This window comes from Rhinatrema bivittatum, chromosome 17, assembly GCF_901001135.1.
Source record: "Rhinatrema bivittatum chromosome 17, aRhiBiv1.1, whole genome shotgun sequence".
NCBI lineage: Eukaryota > Metazoa > Chordata > Amphibia > Gymnophiona > Rhinatrematidae > Rhinatrema > Rhinatrema bivittatum.
In genome coordinates, this window is record NC_042631.1 from 46,484,212 (window position 1) to 46,504,409 (window position 20,198).

Here is a 20,198-nt window from a genome sequence, read left to right on the forward strand (position 1 = left end):
TTGTTGGTAACAGGAGGGGGGCACCCTGAACAGAAATAATGGGCCCTAGGCGGGAACAGAGTTCAGTTCTAAACTTCCAACAAATTCCAAAGGATTGGCCAAACCTGCTGTCGCATTGGACATCCCTTTCCAAACCGTAATGAGATGTGTAATGAGTGGATAAAATGCCACATGGAAGCTCTGCAGATCTCCTCCATGGGGACTGCTCGCAAATGAACCACCAACACTGCCATGGCTTGAACAGAGGGAGCCTTGACATGACCCGTAAGATACAATCTGGCTGTTATGTTCTGTGTGTCTTGAACTAGTGGTCAGCCCTTGGCTCGTGGGGAGTGAAGACTCCACCCCCAGTGAGGAGCCCTGTGGGCACTCAGTACAACAGGCATGGTCTCAGCAGTGATGGACAACAGAGGAAATAACTTTATTATACAGCAATGTAGATCCGAAGAGCAAAGCAAAAAAAAGAGTCAGTACTGTAGCTGGTCAGTCCAGTAGTAATCCAGTGAATACCTTCTCTAGGCTTAGCTTGTGCTGGCAATCCCGGTAGTGGTCCGCAGAGTGGGGTAGGCCGGAAGCTGCCGGTATAGTTGCACAAGAGGGATCCTGTAGTGGCCCACAAGCGGGGTAACCCAAGAATCCGTGCCACGAAGGTAGTGTACTCACACCGGTCCTATTGAAGCAAATGGAGATCAGGCACCAAGGATGACTAGAACAGGAACAGCCGGAGTTGTCCGAGGACGATGTAGAAACTCACTGAAACAGAGAGACAGATAATGGCTCTCTGAGGAGCAGTGCGGCAAGGCCCCCGAGGAGCGGGTACCTAGGGCACCCAGAAGTCAGTGAGGCAAAGTCCCCAAGAGGCGGAACTAGCAGGATGAGATTCCTTACTAACTAGTATTGCGAGAAGTCAGCTGAGCTTAAGTATGGTAAGCGGATGACATCATGCGGAGGGGACGCCCCCGAGGTTCCCACCATGACGCTTTCAAGAAGGGGGAAGGCGCACGCGTGCCTTAGATAACCCCAGATGTAAGATGGCCGCCGGGAGCGCCTGCACCGTTCAGGGCACGCCATGAGGGTCGGCGTGTGGAAGCGGAGGCCGCCATTCTCCCCAGACTCGGAGCTGCATAAAGAAAGGAGGTGAGCAGCAGAGGTCGCAGCCGCCTGCGACCGACAGGCGCAACACTGGCTTGGACATAACAGAAGCAGATGCAGTCTCCTAATTAAATGGAAAGCATCTGTTTGGCAACGATGATCCTCAGCCTGTTCAAGTTAAAAGAAACAAAAAGCTATCCCCTAGCTTCTGTCCACTCTAGATTGAACTGGAAGAGAGCCTTAGTCTTCTAACAGTGCAGGGCATGTTTGCCTTGCTGCAAATGAGGCCTGGGAAAGAATGCTGGCAGGACGATGGATTGGTTAAGATGGAAGCCTGATACCACCTTAGGCAAGAACTTAGGGTGCGTGCGTAAGACCAACCTATCATGAAAAAATAGTGGAAGGTGGGTAAGTCCCCAAGGCCTGGAGCCTGCTGACCCTGTGCGCTGAAGTGACTGCCACGAAAAACACAACCTTCCAGGACAGGTACTTCAGGTCACAGGAGCGCAGCAGCTCAAAAGGAGCTTTCATCAGCTGAACTAAAACCACATTGAGGTCCCAGGACATAATGGGAAGAGTTAGGGGAGGCTTCAACTGAAGCAGCCCCTGCCTGAAATTTACAACTATAGGTTGTACAGAGATGGGCTTACCCTCCACATCATGGTGATATGCACCAATTGCACTCAAATGAACTTTAACTCTGGAATTTGTTGCCAGAGGATGTGGTTAGTGTAGTTAGTATAGCTGGGTTTAAAAGAGGTTTGGATAAGTTCTTGGAGGAGAAGTCCATTAACGGCTATTAATCAATTATACTTAGGGAATAGCCACTGCTATTACTAGCATCAATAGCATGGGATCTACTTAATACTTAATGTTTGTTTTAATTTTATATACTGCCTTTACAATTCAAAGAATTAATCAAAACGGTTTACAGAAAACACACAAATTTCCATAAATTAAGCCGCCAAAACATTCGAAAAAATTAACAATATACAACAAACACTCAAAACAAATAATAAAAACTATAAAAACACTTAGTGTTTTGGGTACTTGCCAGGAGGGTTACCAGCTTTTCCACAGACCATGACTGGACACTTGAGGACCAGGCAGAGGGGTGCCCCATCCCTTTCTTACATTAGCATAAGTTTGCATATATGTCTCCTGCTCCTTTCGTCTCTCTTCCCTCTCTTCCTTGTGCCTCGATTGTCGTTTCCCTCACTCTGCCCCTCATCTCTCTCCCATCTTTGGTGCCTTTGTCTCTTTCCATCCTTAGCCACTGTGCCCCACTCTCCCTCCAACATCGCCTGTGCCCTATTGACTCTCTTCCTCCTCCACTCCTTGTGCCATCCTCTGTGTCTGTCCCTCCAGCCCCTGTTCCCCCTCCTTCCTTCCATGTGTCTCCTTTGGCTCTCTCATCCAGTGTGTGCCCCTCCCTTTGTATCTTCCGTCCCAGCCTGTGCCTCCCCCTCTTTCTACATTCTGTGTACTGCTCATTTTTCTCTCCCATCCCTTTCTTTCTGCTTCTCTCTCTCCTCTGAGGCATACCTGAGATATGCAGGAAGCGCTGCTAGAGCAGCTGGGAGGGAGGTAAAACTGAGCTGTGTCCCCACATCCCTTCTTGCCACAACAGAGAGAGGAGCTGGGAAAAGAGCTGCAGAGTAGCTGCTAAGGAGGAGAGAGTGCGCTCATCCCCACTCCCCCACAGCTGCCAACCACAGCACGGAGAGAAGAGATCGGGCAAGGCTGCAGCTCCACTCTCATGCCACTCGTTCTGCCTTAGTCTGTAGAGGAAAGGAGCTACCTGCCGTAGTATCCAGATTTTTAGTGTCCAGTCAGTACTTCTGGATTGGCCACTGTTGGAAACAGGATGCTGGGCTTTATGGACCCTCAAGTCTGACCCAGTATGGCAATTTCTTATGTTCTTCACAGAGTTGACCTTGAGACCAGCTTCAGAGACATACAGAAGATAGTCAAACAGTTTGAGGTGAGCAGGAAAAAGGTCTAGGGCCATTTTCTCACACCATACAGAAAACCTCTTCCACTTCACTCCATAGGTCTTCCTGGTGGAAGACTTTCTAGAAGCCACTAGGATATTCCTGATCATCTGGAGATCCAGGAGTTTGATTTGACATAGTTTATCTACTTGGCTCCCCAGCCTAGGGTGGACAGGACAGGACAGTTTGGACCCCAGGGAATTTGGAAAGCCACCTCTTGTTCCAGGTTGGAAATTTCCTGCCACCAGGCAGGAAGGGACGGAGTGACTTGAATGCAGTTCTGTAAATTTTGAGTGGCTTGAAACCACTGGGATTGCAAGATCCATTCGGCTTGTCGCATGTGCATGCGTGCCCAGGGAGTAACATGGACTGTGGCGACCACATGGCCCAACAGCCTCAGCATGGGCCATGCTGATACTTGCTGGCTCTTATGGATCTCTCAAGGGAGAGGCGGAGTAAATAGCAGACACATATAGGGAAAATCACAACAAACAAATGTGCGGCACATAAAGTAAACTGGACAATAATGGTATAACCAGCAACCAGTTATTTATTTTACATTTGCACAAAACCTTGTGCAAGATATTTTAATATAAATTTAACAGTGGTAAACAGTGGGGCTCTGTTGCTTGTTTACTACTGTTAAATTCATATGGATCTCCGCCATGATGGACACCAAGTTGATGGCCCACTGCTGCAGCAAGAAGGCCTTGGCCTGAGCTGTGTCTAGCAGGGCTCCTATGAATTGAGTGTTTGGCTGAGATGGAATGGGGTGGTTGACCATGAACTCTAGTGACTCCATCAAGATGGTCAAGCACATAGACCATTCAGCCTCTGACTGAGAGGTGCTCTTACCAGCCAATCAATAGGGGAAAACATGAACTCCCAGCCTGCGAAGGTACGCTGCCACCATGGCCAAACATTTGATAAAGAAAGACCCACAGAACAGATACTAGCCCAAATAGCAGAACATGGTACTGCAAGTGCTGTTTTCCCCACCACAAATTGGAGATATTTTTGGTGGCAGGGGAATATCTTGATGTGAGAATATGCGTCCTTGAGATCAAGAAAGCATAGCCAAATCCCTTTATGCAGGAATGGGATCAAGATGGCCAGGGAAACCATAAGAACATAAGAAAATGCCATACTGGGTCAGACCAAGGGTCCATCAAGCCCAGCATCCTGTTTCCAACAGTGGCCAATCCAGGCCATAAGAACCTGGCAAGTACCCAAAAACTAAGTCTATTCCATGTAACCATTGCTAATGGCAGTGGCTATTCTCTAAGTGAACTTAATAGCAGGTAATGGACTTCTCCTCCAAGAACTTATCCAATCCTTTTTTAAACACAGCTATACTAACTGCACGAACCACATTCTCTGGCAACAAATTCCAGAGTTTAATTGTGCGTTGAGTAAAAAAGAACTTTCTCCGATTAGTTTTAAATGTGCCCCATGCTAACTTCATGGAGTGTCCCCTAGTCCTTCTACTATCCGAAAGAGTAAATAACCGATTCACATCTACCTGTTCTAGACCTCTCATGATTTTAAACACCTCTATCATATCCCCCCTCAGTCGTCTCTTCTCCAAGCTGAAAAGTCCTAACCTCTTTAGTCTTTCCTCATAGGGGAGTTGTTCCATTCCCCTTATCATTTTGGTAGCCCTTCTCTGTACCTTCTCCATCGCAATTATATCTTTTTTGAGATGCGGCGACCAGAATTGTACACAGTATTCAAGGTGCGGTCTCACCATGGAGCGATACAGAGGCATTATGACATTTTCCGTTTTATTCATCATTCCTTTTCTAATAATTCCCAACATTCTGTTTGCTTTTTTGACTGCCGCAGCACACTGAACCGACGATTTCAATGTGTTATCCACTATGACACCTAGATCTCTTTCTTGGGTTGTAGCACCTAATATGGAACCCAACATCGTGTAATTATAGCATGGGTTATTTTTCCCTATATGCATCACCTTGCACTTATCCACATTAAATTTCATCTGCCATTTGGATGCCCAATTTTCCAGTCTCACAAGGTCTTCCTGCAATTTATCACAATCTGCTTGTGATTTAACTACTCTGCACAATTTTGTGTCATCTGCAAATTTGATTATCTCACTCGTCGTATTTCTTTCCAGATCATTTATAAATATATTGAACAGTAAGGGTCCCAACACAGAACCCTGAGGTACTCCACTGTCCACTCCCTTCCACTGAGAAAATTGCCCATTTAATCCTACTCTCTGTTTCCTGTCTTTTAGCCAGTTTGCAATCCACGAAAGGACATCTTGAACTTCTCTTCAGAAACTTTGTTCAAGGCCCTTAGGTCTCGGATAGGATGGAGTCCCCCTGTTTTCTTTGAAATCAGGAACTTTTGGGAGTAAAATCGCCAACTTCGCCCTGGTGGAACATGCTTGACCATTCTGGCCGTTAAGAGGGAGGGGAGCTCTGACAGAAGCACTTCTTGATGTGCTACCAGTCCACAAAATGGACTGGGGGAGGGAGGGGGTGGCAATTTGGCAGGGCACTCAAGATTTAATTTGTACTCTCTGCAAATGATGGTGAGGACTCATTGGTCTGAAGTTATACTGGGCCACCATTTCATGTAGAATCGCAGCCTGCCCCAGACTGGAAGTTCTGTTGTCATGGGTACGGAAGTGTTGGCTACGCTCCCTTTGATCCAGTCAAAACCCCATCCCTGGAGTTGACTGAGATGCTCTGTTGCCTTGGACAGCTGGGGGGGGGGCCCTGTTACCGCTGACGGGACTGAGGTAGCAGAGGATGTATCTCCTTGGGTGGAAGAAAGACTTCCTGAGTCTTGACCTCGTAGGCTGCCTAGATAAGGAGGCAGTACTGGCAGACAGCTGTTGGCGTGTCACATGAGCATGAATTTGGGCCACTATATCCTTCACCTTATCTCCAAATAGATTATCTCCAGTGCAGAGCATATCAGAAAGTCATTCCTGCACCTCCTGATGGAGATCGAAGGCTCACAGACAGGCAAGTGTGAGGACACCAATCCCTATGGCAGAAACTCTCGATGCTGCTTTGAAAATGTCATAGGTCAAGTGGACCCTATGTTTTCCAAACCAGCAACTGGAGCTGTTGAGGTAACTGCTTGACTTAGGTGTTTACTAGAATTGATCTTGCAAGAACAGCTTGCAGCAAAGTTCCCTTGCCCAGCATAACAGAGAAACAAGCTTAGTCTCCTTCTTCAGTCTCTCTCTGCTACCGACAGCCTAATCCCTATATGGCTCACCTTCATAGGCTCCTCAGCCTATAAGGGGTATGTACATAATGGAGCAACAGTGGAAGCAGCACTTCTTGGGGAAGGCTAGAATTCTTACAGATGTTCCCAGATACAAGTGTCCAATTGCAATCACAGGCGGATAAGCTGAACAAGGGAGTGTTGTCACCCCTATTCTGTGAAACTAGCTGCCTCAGCAGCTTTGGCCTTACTTCATGCTCTAAGCCTTTAAAGGCCTGTTAATGACTTTTTGGTTCAGGCAAGCATTTTTATGAAGGGTTGGCAGGGCCTTAGCATATGGCGAGTGAGCTTGCTTTGTTTACCACGTCCTGTCAATTGCTTAGTTATGAATCTTGAAGGAGGGAACATGTCAGGTCTTGCTTGTTATATGTTCAGGCATGTTAAAGGCTGATATTGGGCTTTATTTATTTTATGTATATTTTATTGTACACCACTTAGGACCTTGGAGTAAGTGGCCTAAAAATACAGAGGTCCAAATTCAGAAGCATTTAGCCGACTAACTCAGAAGTTAGCCAGCTAAATGAATATTTGGGTACTTAACTAAACTACAGACCAGTCTCCAACCTCCCATTCTTAGCAAAGATCCTCGAAAAAACAGTTAATAATCAACTCACGGATCATCTCGAAAACCAGAACATCCTACTACCAGCTCAACATCGTTTCAAGAAACTATTCAGCACTGAAACTCTTCTTCTCACTCTCATAGACACCATCCTTAGAGGACTCGACCGCGGCCATTCCTTCCTCTTGATTCTCCTCAACATATCTGCCGCCTTCGACACCATCAATCACAAAACCCTACTAACCAGACCTCAAGAAATCGGCCTACGAGACACTATATTCAAATGGTTTGAGTCATATCTCAAATAGAACTTTCAATATAAAAACAAAAAAACCCCTCAGAATCCTCCCAGATACCCCTTCCACATGGTGGCCCACAGGGATCTTCCCTCTCCTCCACCCTATTTAACATATACCTCCTCTCGCTCTGCCATTTCCTCTCGGACTCAAACCTCACATACTACGTATATGCGGACGACACACAAATCCTGCTCCTCATAGACAAAACCATTGAAGATACTCTAAATAACTGGAATCATCTCCTCACAAAAATATCTCTTCTTCTGTCACAACTGTCACTCTGCCTCAACATAAACAAGACCGAGATCCTACACATATCCAACAACCACGCCTCACCTCTCCATAACTCCACACCCAACCCCAACGGGCCACAACTTACTCATGCTACAAAAGACCTAGGAATAACCATCGATAATGAGCTGAACTTCAAACAGCACATCTCCACAATGATCAAAGATGGATTCTTTAAACTGCAAACCCTGAAAAAACTCAAACCCCTCCTTCACGCCCAAGACTACTGAACTGTTCTCCAAACAATACTTTTTTCCAAACTCGACTACTGCAATACTCTACTCCTTGGTCTCCCCGAAGCTACCATCAGACCACTACAGGTACTACAAAATGCCGCCGCCAGATCCATCGCAAACATCAAAAAATATGACCACATCACCCCCACCCTCAAAGAACTACACTGGCTTCCCATCACCCAAAGAATCCAATATAAAACCCTAACACTCATCCATAAAAAAATGAACAACAATAAGATGGACTGGTTAAACTCTACCTTACTCCCATACACCCCACATAGAAACCTCAGGTCTATGGACTCTGGGCTCCTCACCGTCCCCAACCCCAAAACGGCGCACCTCACCTCTACCCGAAAACGAGCCATATCAGTAGCCGGCCCCACGCTATGGAAGTCCCTACCGCCCCCTCCTCAGATATGAACCTTCAACGCAAATCTTCAAAAAACACCTCAAAACCTGGCTCTTTCTAAACGCCTTCCCACCAGAGACTTAGCCCTTTCCATAGGCCCTCCCAGCCACTCAGAATTGAATCTTCCCCAGCCCACTGTTAACTACCCAATGGTTCCCCTTGTAAAATAACTGTAAATATTTCTTCCTCTATGCCACCCCTCCCCATCTATCTTCCCCATCTATCTTCCCCATCTATCAGGTCAGTGTTCGGCCTCCCCACCCGGGGGACCCCGACGCCAGCCGCGATCGCCGAGGCCGATTCCGGCGAACGAAAAACTAAAAAGAAACGCGCCTAGGCCCGCCCTCAACTAGAAGGCAGCCAACCAGAGAGAGCCCGGCAGGGCTTTAAATCCTACCCTGCTAGGCGCCATCTCTCTCTTCCTCCTCCACGCGGCGACCGAAGACCTGCGCGACCGGCGCCGGAGCCCCACCGGGGGAAGGTCAGGTCAGTGTTCGGCCTCCCCACCCGGGGGACCCCGACGCCAGCCGCGATCGCCGAGGCCGATTCCGGCGAACGAAAAACTAAAAAGAAACGCGCCTAGGCCCGCCCTCAACTAGAAGGCAGCCAACCAGAGAGAGCCCGGCAGGGCTTTAAATCCTACCCTGCTAGGCGCCATCTCTCTCTTCCTCCTCCACGCGGCGACCGAAGACCTGCGCGACCGGCGCCGGAGCCCCACCGGGGGAAGGTCAGGTCAGTGTTCGGCCTCCCCACCCGGGGGACCCCGACGCCAGCCGCGATCGCCGAGGCCGATTCCGGCGAACGAAAAACTAAAAAGAAACGCGCCTAGGCCCGCCCTCAACTAGAAGGCAGCCAACCAGAGAGAGCCCGGCAGGGCTTTAAATCAGACCCTGCTAGGCGCCACGCGCCGAAGGAGCGCGACAAAGGGGCCTGCCCCTTTGTTTCGCCCCTTCGTTTTCGATCCTCACTTCCCCGAGCAGCATCGCACCAATGCTGCACTAGTACTCAGCCAGCATCCATCTTGCTTCACGTTCTTCCAGCTCTCTCCCAGCAAGCACCATACTGCACCCAGCCAGTGTCATCTCAGCAAGCTCTCAACAAGCATCCATTCTGCAAACATTCAACAAGTGCTCAGCAAACAACCATCCTGAGCAAACAACCATCCTGCAAGCATTCAGCTAACAACCACCCTGCAAGCATTCAGCAAACAACCATCCTGCAAGCAGTCAGCTATCAACCATCCTGAGCAAACAACCATACTACAAGCATTCAGCTAACAACCACCCTGCAAGCATTCAGCAAACAACCATCCTGCAAGCAGTCAGCTAACAACCATCCTGAGCAAACAACCATACTACAAGCATTCAGCAAGCAACCATCCTGAACAAGCAACCATCCTGAGCAAACAACACTCAAGCAACAGCAAAACAACTACCTCTCAGCACTCTACATTAAAGCAAAAGACTCACAAAGACTGCCTTCTCCCCCCGGTCCATCAACAGCACAAACGCAGCACCACTACAACACAAGCGCTACACGCTAAAATGTTCCCCACCTTCCCAATACCTATTTTACAACACAGCCTGTCAGCAATAGGAAAACCTAACAGATCATTCATACTACAACACAAACGACAGGCGTTACACCGAAACCTTAAATCATTCACCCCAATTTTGATAACACCCATCACCCAACTCTTAGGCCTCACTGTATTCTCACTTTCACTATTCAATGCACAATCTCTGTCCAAGAAATCTCTAATCCTCAACGACTATCTCCTTGATACCAAACCAGATATATGTGCTATAACAGAAACATGGCTCAAACCCACGGACACAGCAATTATAAACCAACTCCCCACATCAAACTACGACATCTTCTCCATCCCCCGACTGAAAAAAAGAGGAGGAGGACTCCTATTTGCATCAAAAAAAGACCTCGGGTTCATCCAGCACCCATACAACTCAGACTCTAAGCTAGAAATGGGTCTCTTCACCTCGGAACAACTACAAATCCTACTCGTCTACGCCCCTCCGGGCCTCCTTGAGACAGACCCCTCCCCCTTAGTAGAGGAAATCACAACCCTCATCAAACTGGACGCTCCAGCAATTATCCTAGGAGATTTTAATCTGCATGTGGACAACCCTACCCCATCATCCAGCTGTGAATCCTTTCTCTCAGCCCTCTCAGCCCTGGGTTTCAATCAATTAGTTACCAAACCCACACACAAAGCAGGCCACACGCTGGATCTTATCTTTATTAACCCTGGCATCAAACATTCTTCACGCCTCAAAAGCAAGAAGGTCCCTTGGTCTGATCACTCACTTATCTCAACCGCATTCTCATTGAATAAACCCTCCACCTCCAAAGGGCCCTCACCATCCTTCCCATACAGAAGATCCTGCTCTACAGAAGACCTCAGCTCACACCTAGCCTCTCAACTTCCATCCATTGATCTCTCAAACCCGAACACAGCTCTCCGCTCTTGGAAAGCCATCACAGATTCCATAGCCGACAAGCTATGTCCGCTAGCAACCAAAAAATCACTCCCAAACGCCTCCAAAAGACAACCATGGTTCACGGAAGAACTAAGAAAGCTAAAACAAAATCTAAGACAGAAAGAGAGCGACTGGCGCAAATCCCCAAGCACCAATACACGATCCATCTACAAAGCCACCCTCCATCAATACAAGTCAACTACCTCTAAATCCAAAAGGGACTACTATGCATCCAAGATTCACCACTTAATCTTCGACGCAAAAGCCCTCTTTGCCTATGTCTCCAATCTCACCCAAATCATCCCACAGGAGATTCCCAACGACCTAGCACAACCCAAAGCTGAAGAACTTGCTCTTCATTTTCACAACAAAGTCAACAGCCTTCTAACTCATCTGCCTTCTAATCCCACCGACCCTGCTCTTTACCAGTCTCTTCAACAATCATCCCCCAACAACAATGGTCTGGAAACACTTGAACCCATCTCTATCTTAGAGATACAAACTCTTATAAGAAGAATGAAACCTTCCTCCCACCCTTTGGATACTATCCCCACCAAACTGCTCCTGGCCATCCCTGACTCCATCGCTAAAACATTGTCGGACATCATAAACTGCTCACTCTCCCAAGGACTATATCCTGACGACCTCAAATTGGCCTCCATCAAACCTCTACTCAAGAAACCCAACTTGGATCCTAAAGACCCCAACAACTTCCGTCCTATCGCCAATCTCCCATTCATAGCCAAGATTCTAGAAAAAGTTGTCAATACTCAACTCTCCGAATACATAGAAGAAAACAAAATCCTATTCCAATCACAATACGGATTTCGCAAATCACTGAACACAGAATCCCTCCTCATCTCCATGTCTGACTTCATATTAATGGGCCTTGACAAAGGCCAATCCTTCCTCTTAATTCTACTGGACCTATCAGCCGCCTTTGATACGGTCAATCATTCCATTCTCACTTCCATTCTGGCTTCTATAGGTATCTCAGGCACCGCTCTCTCATGGTTTAAATCTTTTCTCTCCAACAGAGGCTTCAAGGTTAAGATACAGAACAAAGAATCTTCACGAATGGACGCATCCATAGGAGTCCCTCAGGGCTCCTCACTGTCACCTACACTCTTTAACATTTATCTTTTACCTATCTGCCAACTCCTCTCCAACCTTAACCTCAAACATTTTCTCTACGCCGACGACATCCAGATCGTGATACCCATTAAAGAATCTTACACAAAAACATTGGTTCACTGGGAAAACTGTCTCTTCGAAATTAAACATCTCCTGGCTAACCTAAACCTAGTTTTAAACTCCTCTAAAACAGAACTGCTTCTCATCTCCCCAGATAACAATGCCATCTCTAATCCTCCAACTATCCCAACTACTACACAGGTGAGAGATCTAGGAGTATTAATTGATAACCGGATGAACCTTAAAGCTTACATCAACAGAACCACCAAGGACTGTTTCCACAAACTCCAAGTTCTGAAAAGAATTAGACCACTCTTCCACACTCAGGACTTCAGAACCATTCTACAAGCTATCATTTTTTCTAAGATCGATTACTGTAACTCTATCCTACTGGGCCTACCTTCCTCCTATACTAGGCCCCTCCAGATGTTACAAAACGCTGCGGCAAGATTACTGACAAACTCCAGGAGGAGGGACCATATATCTCCAATCCTAAAAGATCTCCACTGGTTGCCTGTTCACTTTAGAATCCTCTACAAATCTCTTTCCATAATATACAAAACCATCCATCAACACACCCCACTCGACTTACAATTCCCATTCCAAATTTATAACTCCGCCAGACCAACAAGAGACACACTCAGAGGATCTCTTCAAGTGCCCCCAGCCAGATCTACCAAACACATTACCTTGAGAGATCGGGCCTTTTCAACAGCCGGCCCCCTTCTATGGAACTCCATCCCACCGGACCTTAGACAGGAGCCCAGCCTCCCAACCTTCAGGAAGAGACTTAAGACCTGGCTGTTTAAAAAAGCTTTCCCGGACACCGATTAATTCTATTCAGCCAGATTCTACCACTTCCACATGTAAAAATGTTATTACTAATGTAAATACCTATACCTAATGTTATTCTCTCCCTTTTCTTCTCTCCTCCCAGTTCTATTACCTTGTTATTTGTAACTGCTTCCTTCTACACAAATAGGTTATTGAATTGTTCACTGTACACCCCTGTTATATGTAAACCGGCATGATGTGTTTGCAACATGAATGCCGGTATATAAAAATTTTAAATAAATAAAATAAATAAATATGTTCTCTCTAAATTACTTTTTAATTAACCTTCAAAGTTAGTATGTATATTTATCTTTCTAACCTTAGCATTTAAGTTACTATGTTACAATGTAAAATAAGCAGCCTCTGCATTATTTGTGTTCAGTTACATGTAAACCGATGTGATATCTCTATCGAATGTCGGTATATAAAAACTAACAAATAAATAAATACATTCTAGCTGGCTAATAAGTTCGGATGCTAGAATTTAGCCAGTTAAATTACAAGCGTTCTGGGGCCGTAATTGAGAGGCGTTAAGTTAGCTAGCTAACTCCGATATTCAGAGTTAGCCGGCTACATCTGGTCAGGGCAAAGAGTTGTCCTAAAGTTAGTGGGCTAAGTTTAGCCCGCTAACTTTAAGATAACCAGCTATAGTCAGTAGTGCAGCTGCACTATTGAATATGCCTCCAAAGTCAGCCAGATAAGCTTATCTGCAAACTTTGCTACCTGGATGGTGAAAGAATGTGGACTTTACCACAAATAAATAAATAAATCCAGTTCCAATGGCGATTCACAGCAGGTCAGCTCATCCTGAATTCAGGTAGAAAGGCCATTCCAAAAAGCTGCCACTAAGATCTCATTACTCCAGCCAAACCTCACAGCATATTGACCTACCATCTGCACCCTCTTGTCTCATTCGAAGAACGGCAGAGGAGGTGCAAGCCACATTGTCACAGTCAAACACACAATTAAAAGCATGAACGAAGGCATTGTAATCAAAGACCAATCAAGTGATGGCCTCCCTCATTAGTAGGGACATATGGAGGCACCCTGGATTTATAGCTGGGGAAACTAGAAACCTAGAAAGTTAACCTTATAGAACATTGTTTCAAAAACCCATGAAAAGACTTCAGATCACCTGCAAATGCAAGATGTCGGCGACCAGAGGTTTCTTATAAGGTAATACTGGTGCTGCAGTGGGTGAGGGTGCCAGAGAGGCTGAGCTCCAGGAAACACCCCTGGTTGAAGGGCTAAAATAAGCATGTCAATCTGCTCCTGCTACTTGATCAGGTGCTAATTCAGTTTTCTCAGAAGTTTCCCTTGGGTATCTAGGTCTGTGCTCAAACTGGTGTGATCCATTTGACCAGTGCTAGATTTGATGAGTCTCATTGATGGTGGGGGCTCTGATAAGCTGACTAAATCCCATGGCCAAGGCAAGAGAAACAGCAGAAGCAAGCACCCCTGATAGAGGAGTAAGAAAGGTGTGATCTTCCCCCTGTAGGGCTGCCTTCCCCTCAGGTTGAGCTCTCAGGTGCTTTCAGCTGCACAGGACCAGTAACCGGGGGCATGAGGTACCCAAAATAACCAAAAGAAGAATCCAACCGAATGCGCACTTACAAGGAAGGTTCAATTCATAGAGAGCTGGACCACAACCGGAGCTGGAACCAGGAATGAAGGAAGTCCAATGAGGAGTCTAGATCCAAGAAGGCATAAACATTGAATGAGGGTGGGCCATCCAGGCCCTGGGGCCTGATCAACTTTCAACCCGCACATTCCTGGAAGTCACCACATGGCTCTCTGAGAATTTGAGTCATGTGGGTGCCTGTATTCTCTCACTGAGTCCTACACGAGCACTGCTAGGAGACTGGGGGTGGGGAGGGGGGGGGGGGGATGTAAGGCTGCCGTGTCTGAAGCTGGGAGGTGGTGAGGATGATCTGAGACTAAAAGCTGGGGCTCCATGGCTGGAGATTAGGGTGTCTGGATGGCTGGGGAAGGTTGGAGGCTCGATGCTAGGGGGATCCGAGGCTTAAAGCTGGAACTGACGCTTGAGGATCAGAGGCTGGAGGTCCAAAGCTGGCTGGGAGGGGGGGCAGGGGTCAAGGCTGACTGGCTAGGAGTATGGGGTTGAGGTTGGCTGGCTAGTTGTAAGAGGGGGATGTTAAGGCTCGCTTGCCAGTTTTGGGGGAAATCTAGGCTGGGGCGGTGCTTTAAGCATCTAATGAAACTTGGCATTCAGCCCTAGTAAATTTTCAAAAGGGCCAATTTAGTAGCCCAACTTCAAAGGTTAAGAGCCTAAATCTTTTGAATATTGGCCTTGTAATGAATAATCTCTGGTAAAGACAGCAGGAAAAAAAAAATCCAGGCAAGAAAGTGAGGCCTGAGGGAAATGGGAAGAAGCCAGCCATGGCCCCGTGCTGAGACTCCGTTGCAAGCTTCTCCTGGGACCAGAGCCACCCGCAGGCCAAGGGCCGGGAAGAGGAGGACAGGGGATGAGAAGAGCAGCTGCCTGAAGCACTCGGAGGTCTTTAGAAAAGGATGCTGGGGATGGGCAGGACGAAGAGAGAGGCAAAGCTGTACAGGAGAGTAAAGGAACGAGTCTAAGTCACGTGCAGAGGCTGGGACTGCAGCCAGTGGGATGAAGAGTGGATACCAGCAAGGCTGGAGGTAACGAGGGACAAGATCAGACTGATCCAGAGAAGGGTGGAAAAATTATAGACATGTGGTTAAAGTCTGCTCCCGGATTAAGCACAGGGGTTGGAGAGAATAATCTGAGCGCCAGGGAGAAGAGGACCCCAGATTGCCACGATGGTTCTTGAAGGTCGGCAAACAAGCTGCAGTGCGACCTTTTCACTGGACTGTGACCACTCCCCTCATCACGCAAGGGCAGTTGAGCCCCAGTTACTATCTTTGCCTCTTCCCTAGGGGGATAATGCAGACGCGGAGTCTGAGGGAGGGACACATGTAGGTGTGTATTTCTGATGGAACTGGATGCCCTTGTGGCACAGATACGGACAAACCTAGGCCCCCCTTCCAGTCCGACCCATTGCTGGTGCCAGCAATATGTCCACTTACAGCTGTGCACGTTTTGTGCCATGTCTTGATAGCAACCACCCTGCACTCCATGACCGAATGCTGTGACAAGGAGACCACTTGGCACTCTCACCCCAGATTCATTCTTGCTAACTCTGGGCTAGAAGGGATGGGGGAAAGAGCTGGCACCTGCCATAGCTGAGGTGGAAGGGATGAGCGGGTGAGGCAATTCATGCCAGGGATGAACTGCAACGGGTGGAGGGAGAGGTACTAATCAACTGGTTAAGCTGGAAGAGATGGGGGACAGTAGGACCATCCACGGATGAGCTTGAAGGAATTTTAATAAATGCAAAGTTTAAGATAAGCCTGCTCCTGTTCCCTTCCCCCGAGTTCGGAAAAAGAAGAGCTATTACCTGGCCGAGATGTGGCTTCCCAGCTTTTTCTTAGCCTTCCTGAGGACGCAGTGACAGATCTTCCTCGTTTGCTCCTTAATCCACCTAATGTCTTCTGGCACATCTGGCAGCCACTCCAGGAGCCTGAGATGGAGGCAAAGGAGAAACAGCAGGAGACAGGAGATAATGAGAGGGATGGGGGGAGCCAAAAGAGCAGAGCAAGAAACAGATTAAGGGGCGAGAGTATGAGAAGAGCCAGGAAGGAGAAGGATGAGCAGTTGGTCAAGTAGAAACAGCAAAATCTTCAAACAGGAAACTTAGGAGCGCAAGATCATACCCTGGCTTATGAGTGAGGCTCATTCATGCCATGGTGCATGCAAACAAAACCCCATTTGGATACGCTATCCTGGGAGATACATTTCTGTGTCATCAGCTACAGGTGCATTATCTTCAGTGCTACAGGAGGAATCCCTCCCCGAGTCCTGATGCACCACACTGCACCCTCTCTAGTGCTATCATGCCAACTACCACCCAGAGCCCTAGCACTCAGCAATCCACCCTCTAGTGCTATCATGCCAACTACCACCCAGAGCCCTAGCACTCAGCAATCCACCCTCTCTAGTGCTATCATGCCAACTACCACCCAGAGCCCTAGCACTCAGCATTCCACCCTCTCTAGTGCTATCATGCCAACTACCACCCAGAGCCCTAGCACTCAGCAATCCACCCTCTCTAGTGCTATCATGCCAACTACCACCCAGAGCCCTAGCACTCAGCAATCCACCCTCTCTAGTGCTATCATGCCAGCTATGACCCTGAGTCTTGACTCTATAATCCACACTTTTAATGCTCATGCCAGAGACTAAACATTTCACCCACCTGACAGTGAAGGAGAGGGCAGACTCTAGCGGCAGTGTGTATGGGAGCATCAAGGCAGAGGCCAGACGTACAGGCAGCAGGTTGGAAATAGCTGAAAATGTACTCCTCCTCTCTGTGCAGGCTTCTGCCAAGGCTGAAGGAGGAGAGGGAGAGAGAGAGAGAATGAGAGAGAAACACAGATTCCCAGGGGCCGCCGTCCCCACCTCGGGTCACATGCCTGGCATAGTCTGAGCCTGGAGGTCACACTGCAGGGTCGCCTGTGGGGCTGGGACCGGTCAGTTGTGCTGCCAGAAGCAGGAGACTGAGTGCAGCAAAGAAGAGGGGACGAGGATGGGAAAGGGGAAAGGAAAAGAAGAAGAAGTGCTGAGGTTTCTCAGATGCCTCTTTCTTCCATGTCTGCAGCTGGCAGGAGGAGGAGCAGGACAGCAGCTCTAACAGCACTTTTCAGGGGTAAGGTCCTGTCAGAGCCTCAACAGAAGACCAGTCACCAGCTCTTTGTACCCGATTCACTAAGGGGATTTCCCCTCATACACACAAAATGGAAGAAAAGCCTCAATCAATCACGCAATGGATGCAAAGAGGTTGAAAGGCCAGGGCTGCTGGGGGAGGGAGGAGAGACAGCTGGAGGAAGAGAAGACCGGGCAAGAGGAAAACTGAGGTGGAGAGTGGAGGGGAGGAATCCCCTCACAGCCTGTGCCCAGGGAGAGGCCCCAGGCCTTTAGAGAGCGCTGCTCAGGCTTAGGGTGCAGGGAGAGGAGGCGGCAGCACCCTTAGGTACCCAACTAGACAGTAAGTGGGGGGGGGGAGGGGACACAAGGAGCATGCGCATGCACTGACCCTGCCAGGACCCACCTGCATGGGCCCCTTCTCAAAGGGAATCGGGCTCAGCCAGATCCAGGTGATGGGTGACAGGAAGAGAGGGAGGAACAGACCTCGGCAGGGCCTGGTGCAATAAGAAGATGCCCCTCACTCACTGACAACCTGCTGCCAGTCCTGTGCAGCGGGACCATCCCAAGGCTCCCCACCCGCCTAAAGATGGGAAACCCATTTCACAGCCCTTTCATTCCCAGGATCCAGATGCAATTAGGAAGGAGACAGATCTGACTCTTAGAAACCTGTTAAGAGCCTTTGTGCAGCCATAAAATTAATTTAGAAGGTTATCAATACTGAGTAACAGCATTTCTCATTTTGGTCTACGTAATGTTCAGTTTATGATGTTTTATTTGTTTAATGAGCTGGGCATGTTATATGTAATCTGCATTACAACATAACATGCCATGCTGGGTCAGACCAAGGGTCCATCAAGCCCAGCATCCTGTTTCCAACAGAGGCCAATCCAGGCCATAAGAACCTGGCAAGTACCCAAACACTAAGAAGATCCCATGCTACTGATGCAATTAATAGCAGTGGCTATTCCCTAAGTAAACTTGATTAATAGCCATTAATGGACTTCTCCTCCAAGAACTTATCCAAACCTTTTTTGAACCCAGCTACACTAACTGCACTAACCACATCCTCTGGCAACAAATTCCAGAGCTTTATTGTGCGTTGATTATAATTATAATTTAGAAATTGCAGAATATAAGAAATGTAAATAAAACTAGGACCAGGGATTGCGCTAGAGGGAGGCAGAGAGAGAACCGGTCTGGGGATACCTGGGGAGTAGGAAGAACAGAGGACTCTTACTGTGCAGATATTTCCCTGCAGGTAAGAGGATGCCCTCCAAAGTCTTCATGCTATAGCTATCCCTAGTGTCGTCTCTGATGCTGGGGGCATATTTCTGGGTGTCCTAGAGCTAGGGTCACAATGCAGGGTACATGTTGGGTACATCCTGACACTGGGGTCAAGTTGCTGGGTACATCCTGACACCGGGGTCACGTTACTGGGTACATCCTGACACCGGGGTCACATTGCAGGGTACATGCTGACAATGAGGTCAAGTTGCTGGCTACATCCTGACACCGGGGTCAAGTTGCTGGGTACATCCTGACACCGGGGTCAAGTTGCTGGCTACATCGTGACACCGGGGTCACGTTACTGGGTACACGCTGACAATGAGGTCAAGTTGCTGGCTACATCCTGATGCTGGGGGGTCACATACCTTGGTTTAGTCTCTGTGGTAAATGCTCAAATATATGATCTTCTTCTGCAGCCAAAGCTTCAGCTTCTCTCTCCTGGTCCTCATCCCCTGTCTCCTCTCCCTCTTCCTGTGCAGATTTCTCAGGGGCTGGGAGTGCGAGGGTCCCCATGGGCCTGGACCGATGGAGGAGGCCTGAGGGCACAGGAAGAAACAGACGGCAGTGAGATACACCCACTTCCTTGTGCGCTGCGTAAGAGCGCCCGGACGCTCTCCTGAGCTCTGCTAGTGCTTCCTGCCTCTCGCGGCCTTTTCATTCTAACAGCTCACGAGCTGGATCTGATGTTTGCCTTCAGGCAGCCAAGGATTACAAGGACTCTGCCAGGGAATGCAGACCATGTTTCTGGATAGCACAAGCTGCCGCGTACAGCACTCTCCAAACAGAATCTACCTCTGGACCGTCCAAAGTGCTCCTGGCAAGGGTGAATGAGCTCTGAACTTTGTACAGCGTCACTGCCCGTGGCTCGCTGCTTTCTATTCCTGGAGGAATTCTGTGCCAAAAAGTTACAAACTCTGCACACGAGGAGCCAGATATTCAACAGCATCTCAATCCCCTCTCCCAATGGCTAAATTTAGCTGCTCAAAAAAAATAGGCAGCCTGGAGGTGGGGAGAGATTTACCTGCCTAGTGCTTTTTTTTTTTTATAGTTTTATTCCACTTCTTGGCACTTTAAGCAGACTGCATTCAGGTACTGGAGGTGTTTCCCTGGTCCCAGAGGGCTCACGATCTAAGTCTGTACCTGAATGGAGGGGGGAGGGTCACAAGGAGCTGCTCTAACCACCAGGCTGCTCCTCCACTCAGCTCAATGCAAGCCCCTAACCCTGAGCAGCAAGCAGCTTCATTCAGGCCCCTACTACAGGCAGGGAGTTACATTCAGGGACATTTAGTCCAAGAACCGGGCAGCATTTCGGCCACTGAAAATATACTCAGATATTTTCTTCTCATTCTGCACAATTGTGCACACTTTGTCAAAATTTACCATCATCAGTGTCTGAGCAGGAATGAGTTTAAACTGGCCCACAGAAGAGGGTTCTTCCTGCAAGCTGCAGAATGGCCCCAGTCCTGTAACTCTGCATCCTGACCG

At 48.1% G+C, this 20,198-nt stretch overlaps 1 protein-coding gene across 4 annotated transcripts in view; it reads right to left on the bottom strand.

Annotated features, from left to right (window-relative positions):
• Nucleotides 1–20,198, bottom strand: part of PNPLA2 (patatin like phospholipase domain containing 2) — a 100,514-nt gene that overhangs the window by 6,658 nt on the left and 73,658 nt on the right. For 3 of the 4 annotated variants that reach the window (XM_029582111.1, XM_029582110.1, XM_029582108.1), the window contains exons 6-8: nucleotides 19,079–19,249; nucleotides 16,978–17,110; nucleotides 16,120–16,242 (exon numbers count right to left, since the gene is read on the bottom strand). In XM_029582111.1, coding sequence (XP_029437971.1) covers nucleotides 16,120–16,242; nucleotides 16,978–17,110; nucleotides 19,079–19,249 — 427 coding nt within the window. Of the gene's footprint in view, nucleotides 1–14,293; nucleotides 14,370–16,119; nucleotides 16,243–16,977; nucleotides 17,111–19,078; nucleotides 19,250–20,198 lie in introns of all 4 variants that reach the window. The other variant, XM_029582112.1, reaches the window with a different exon arrangement.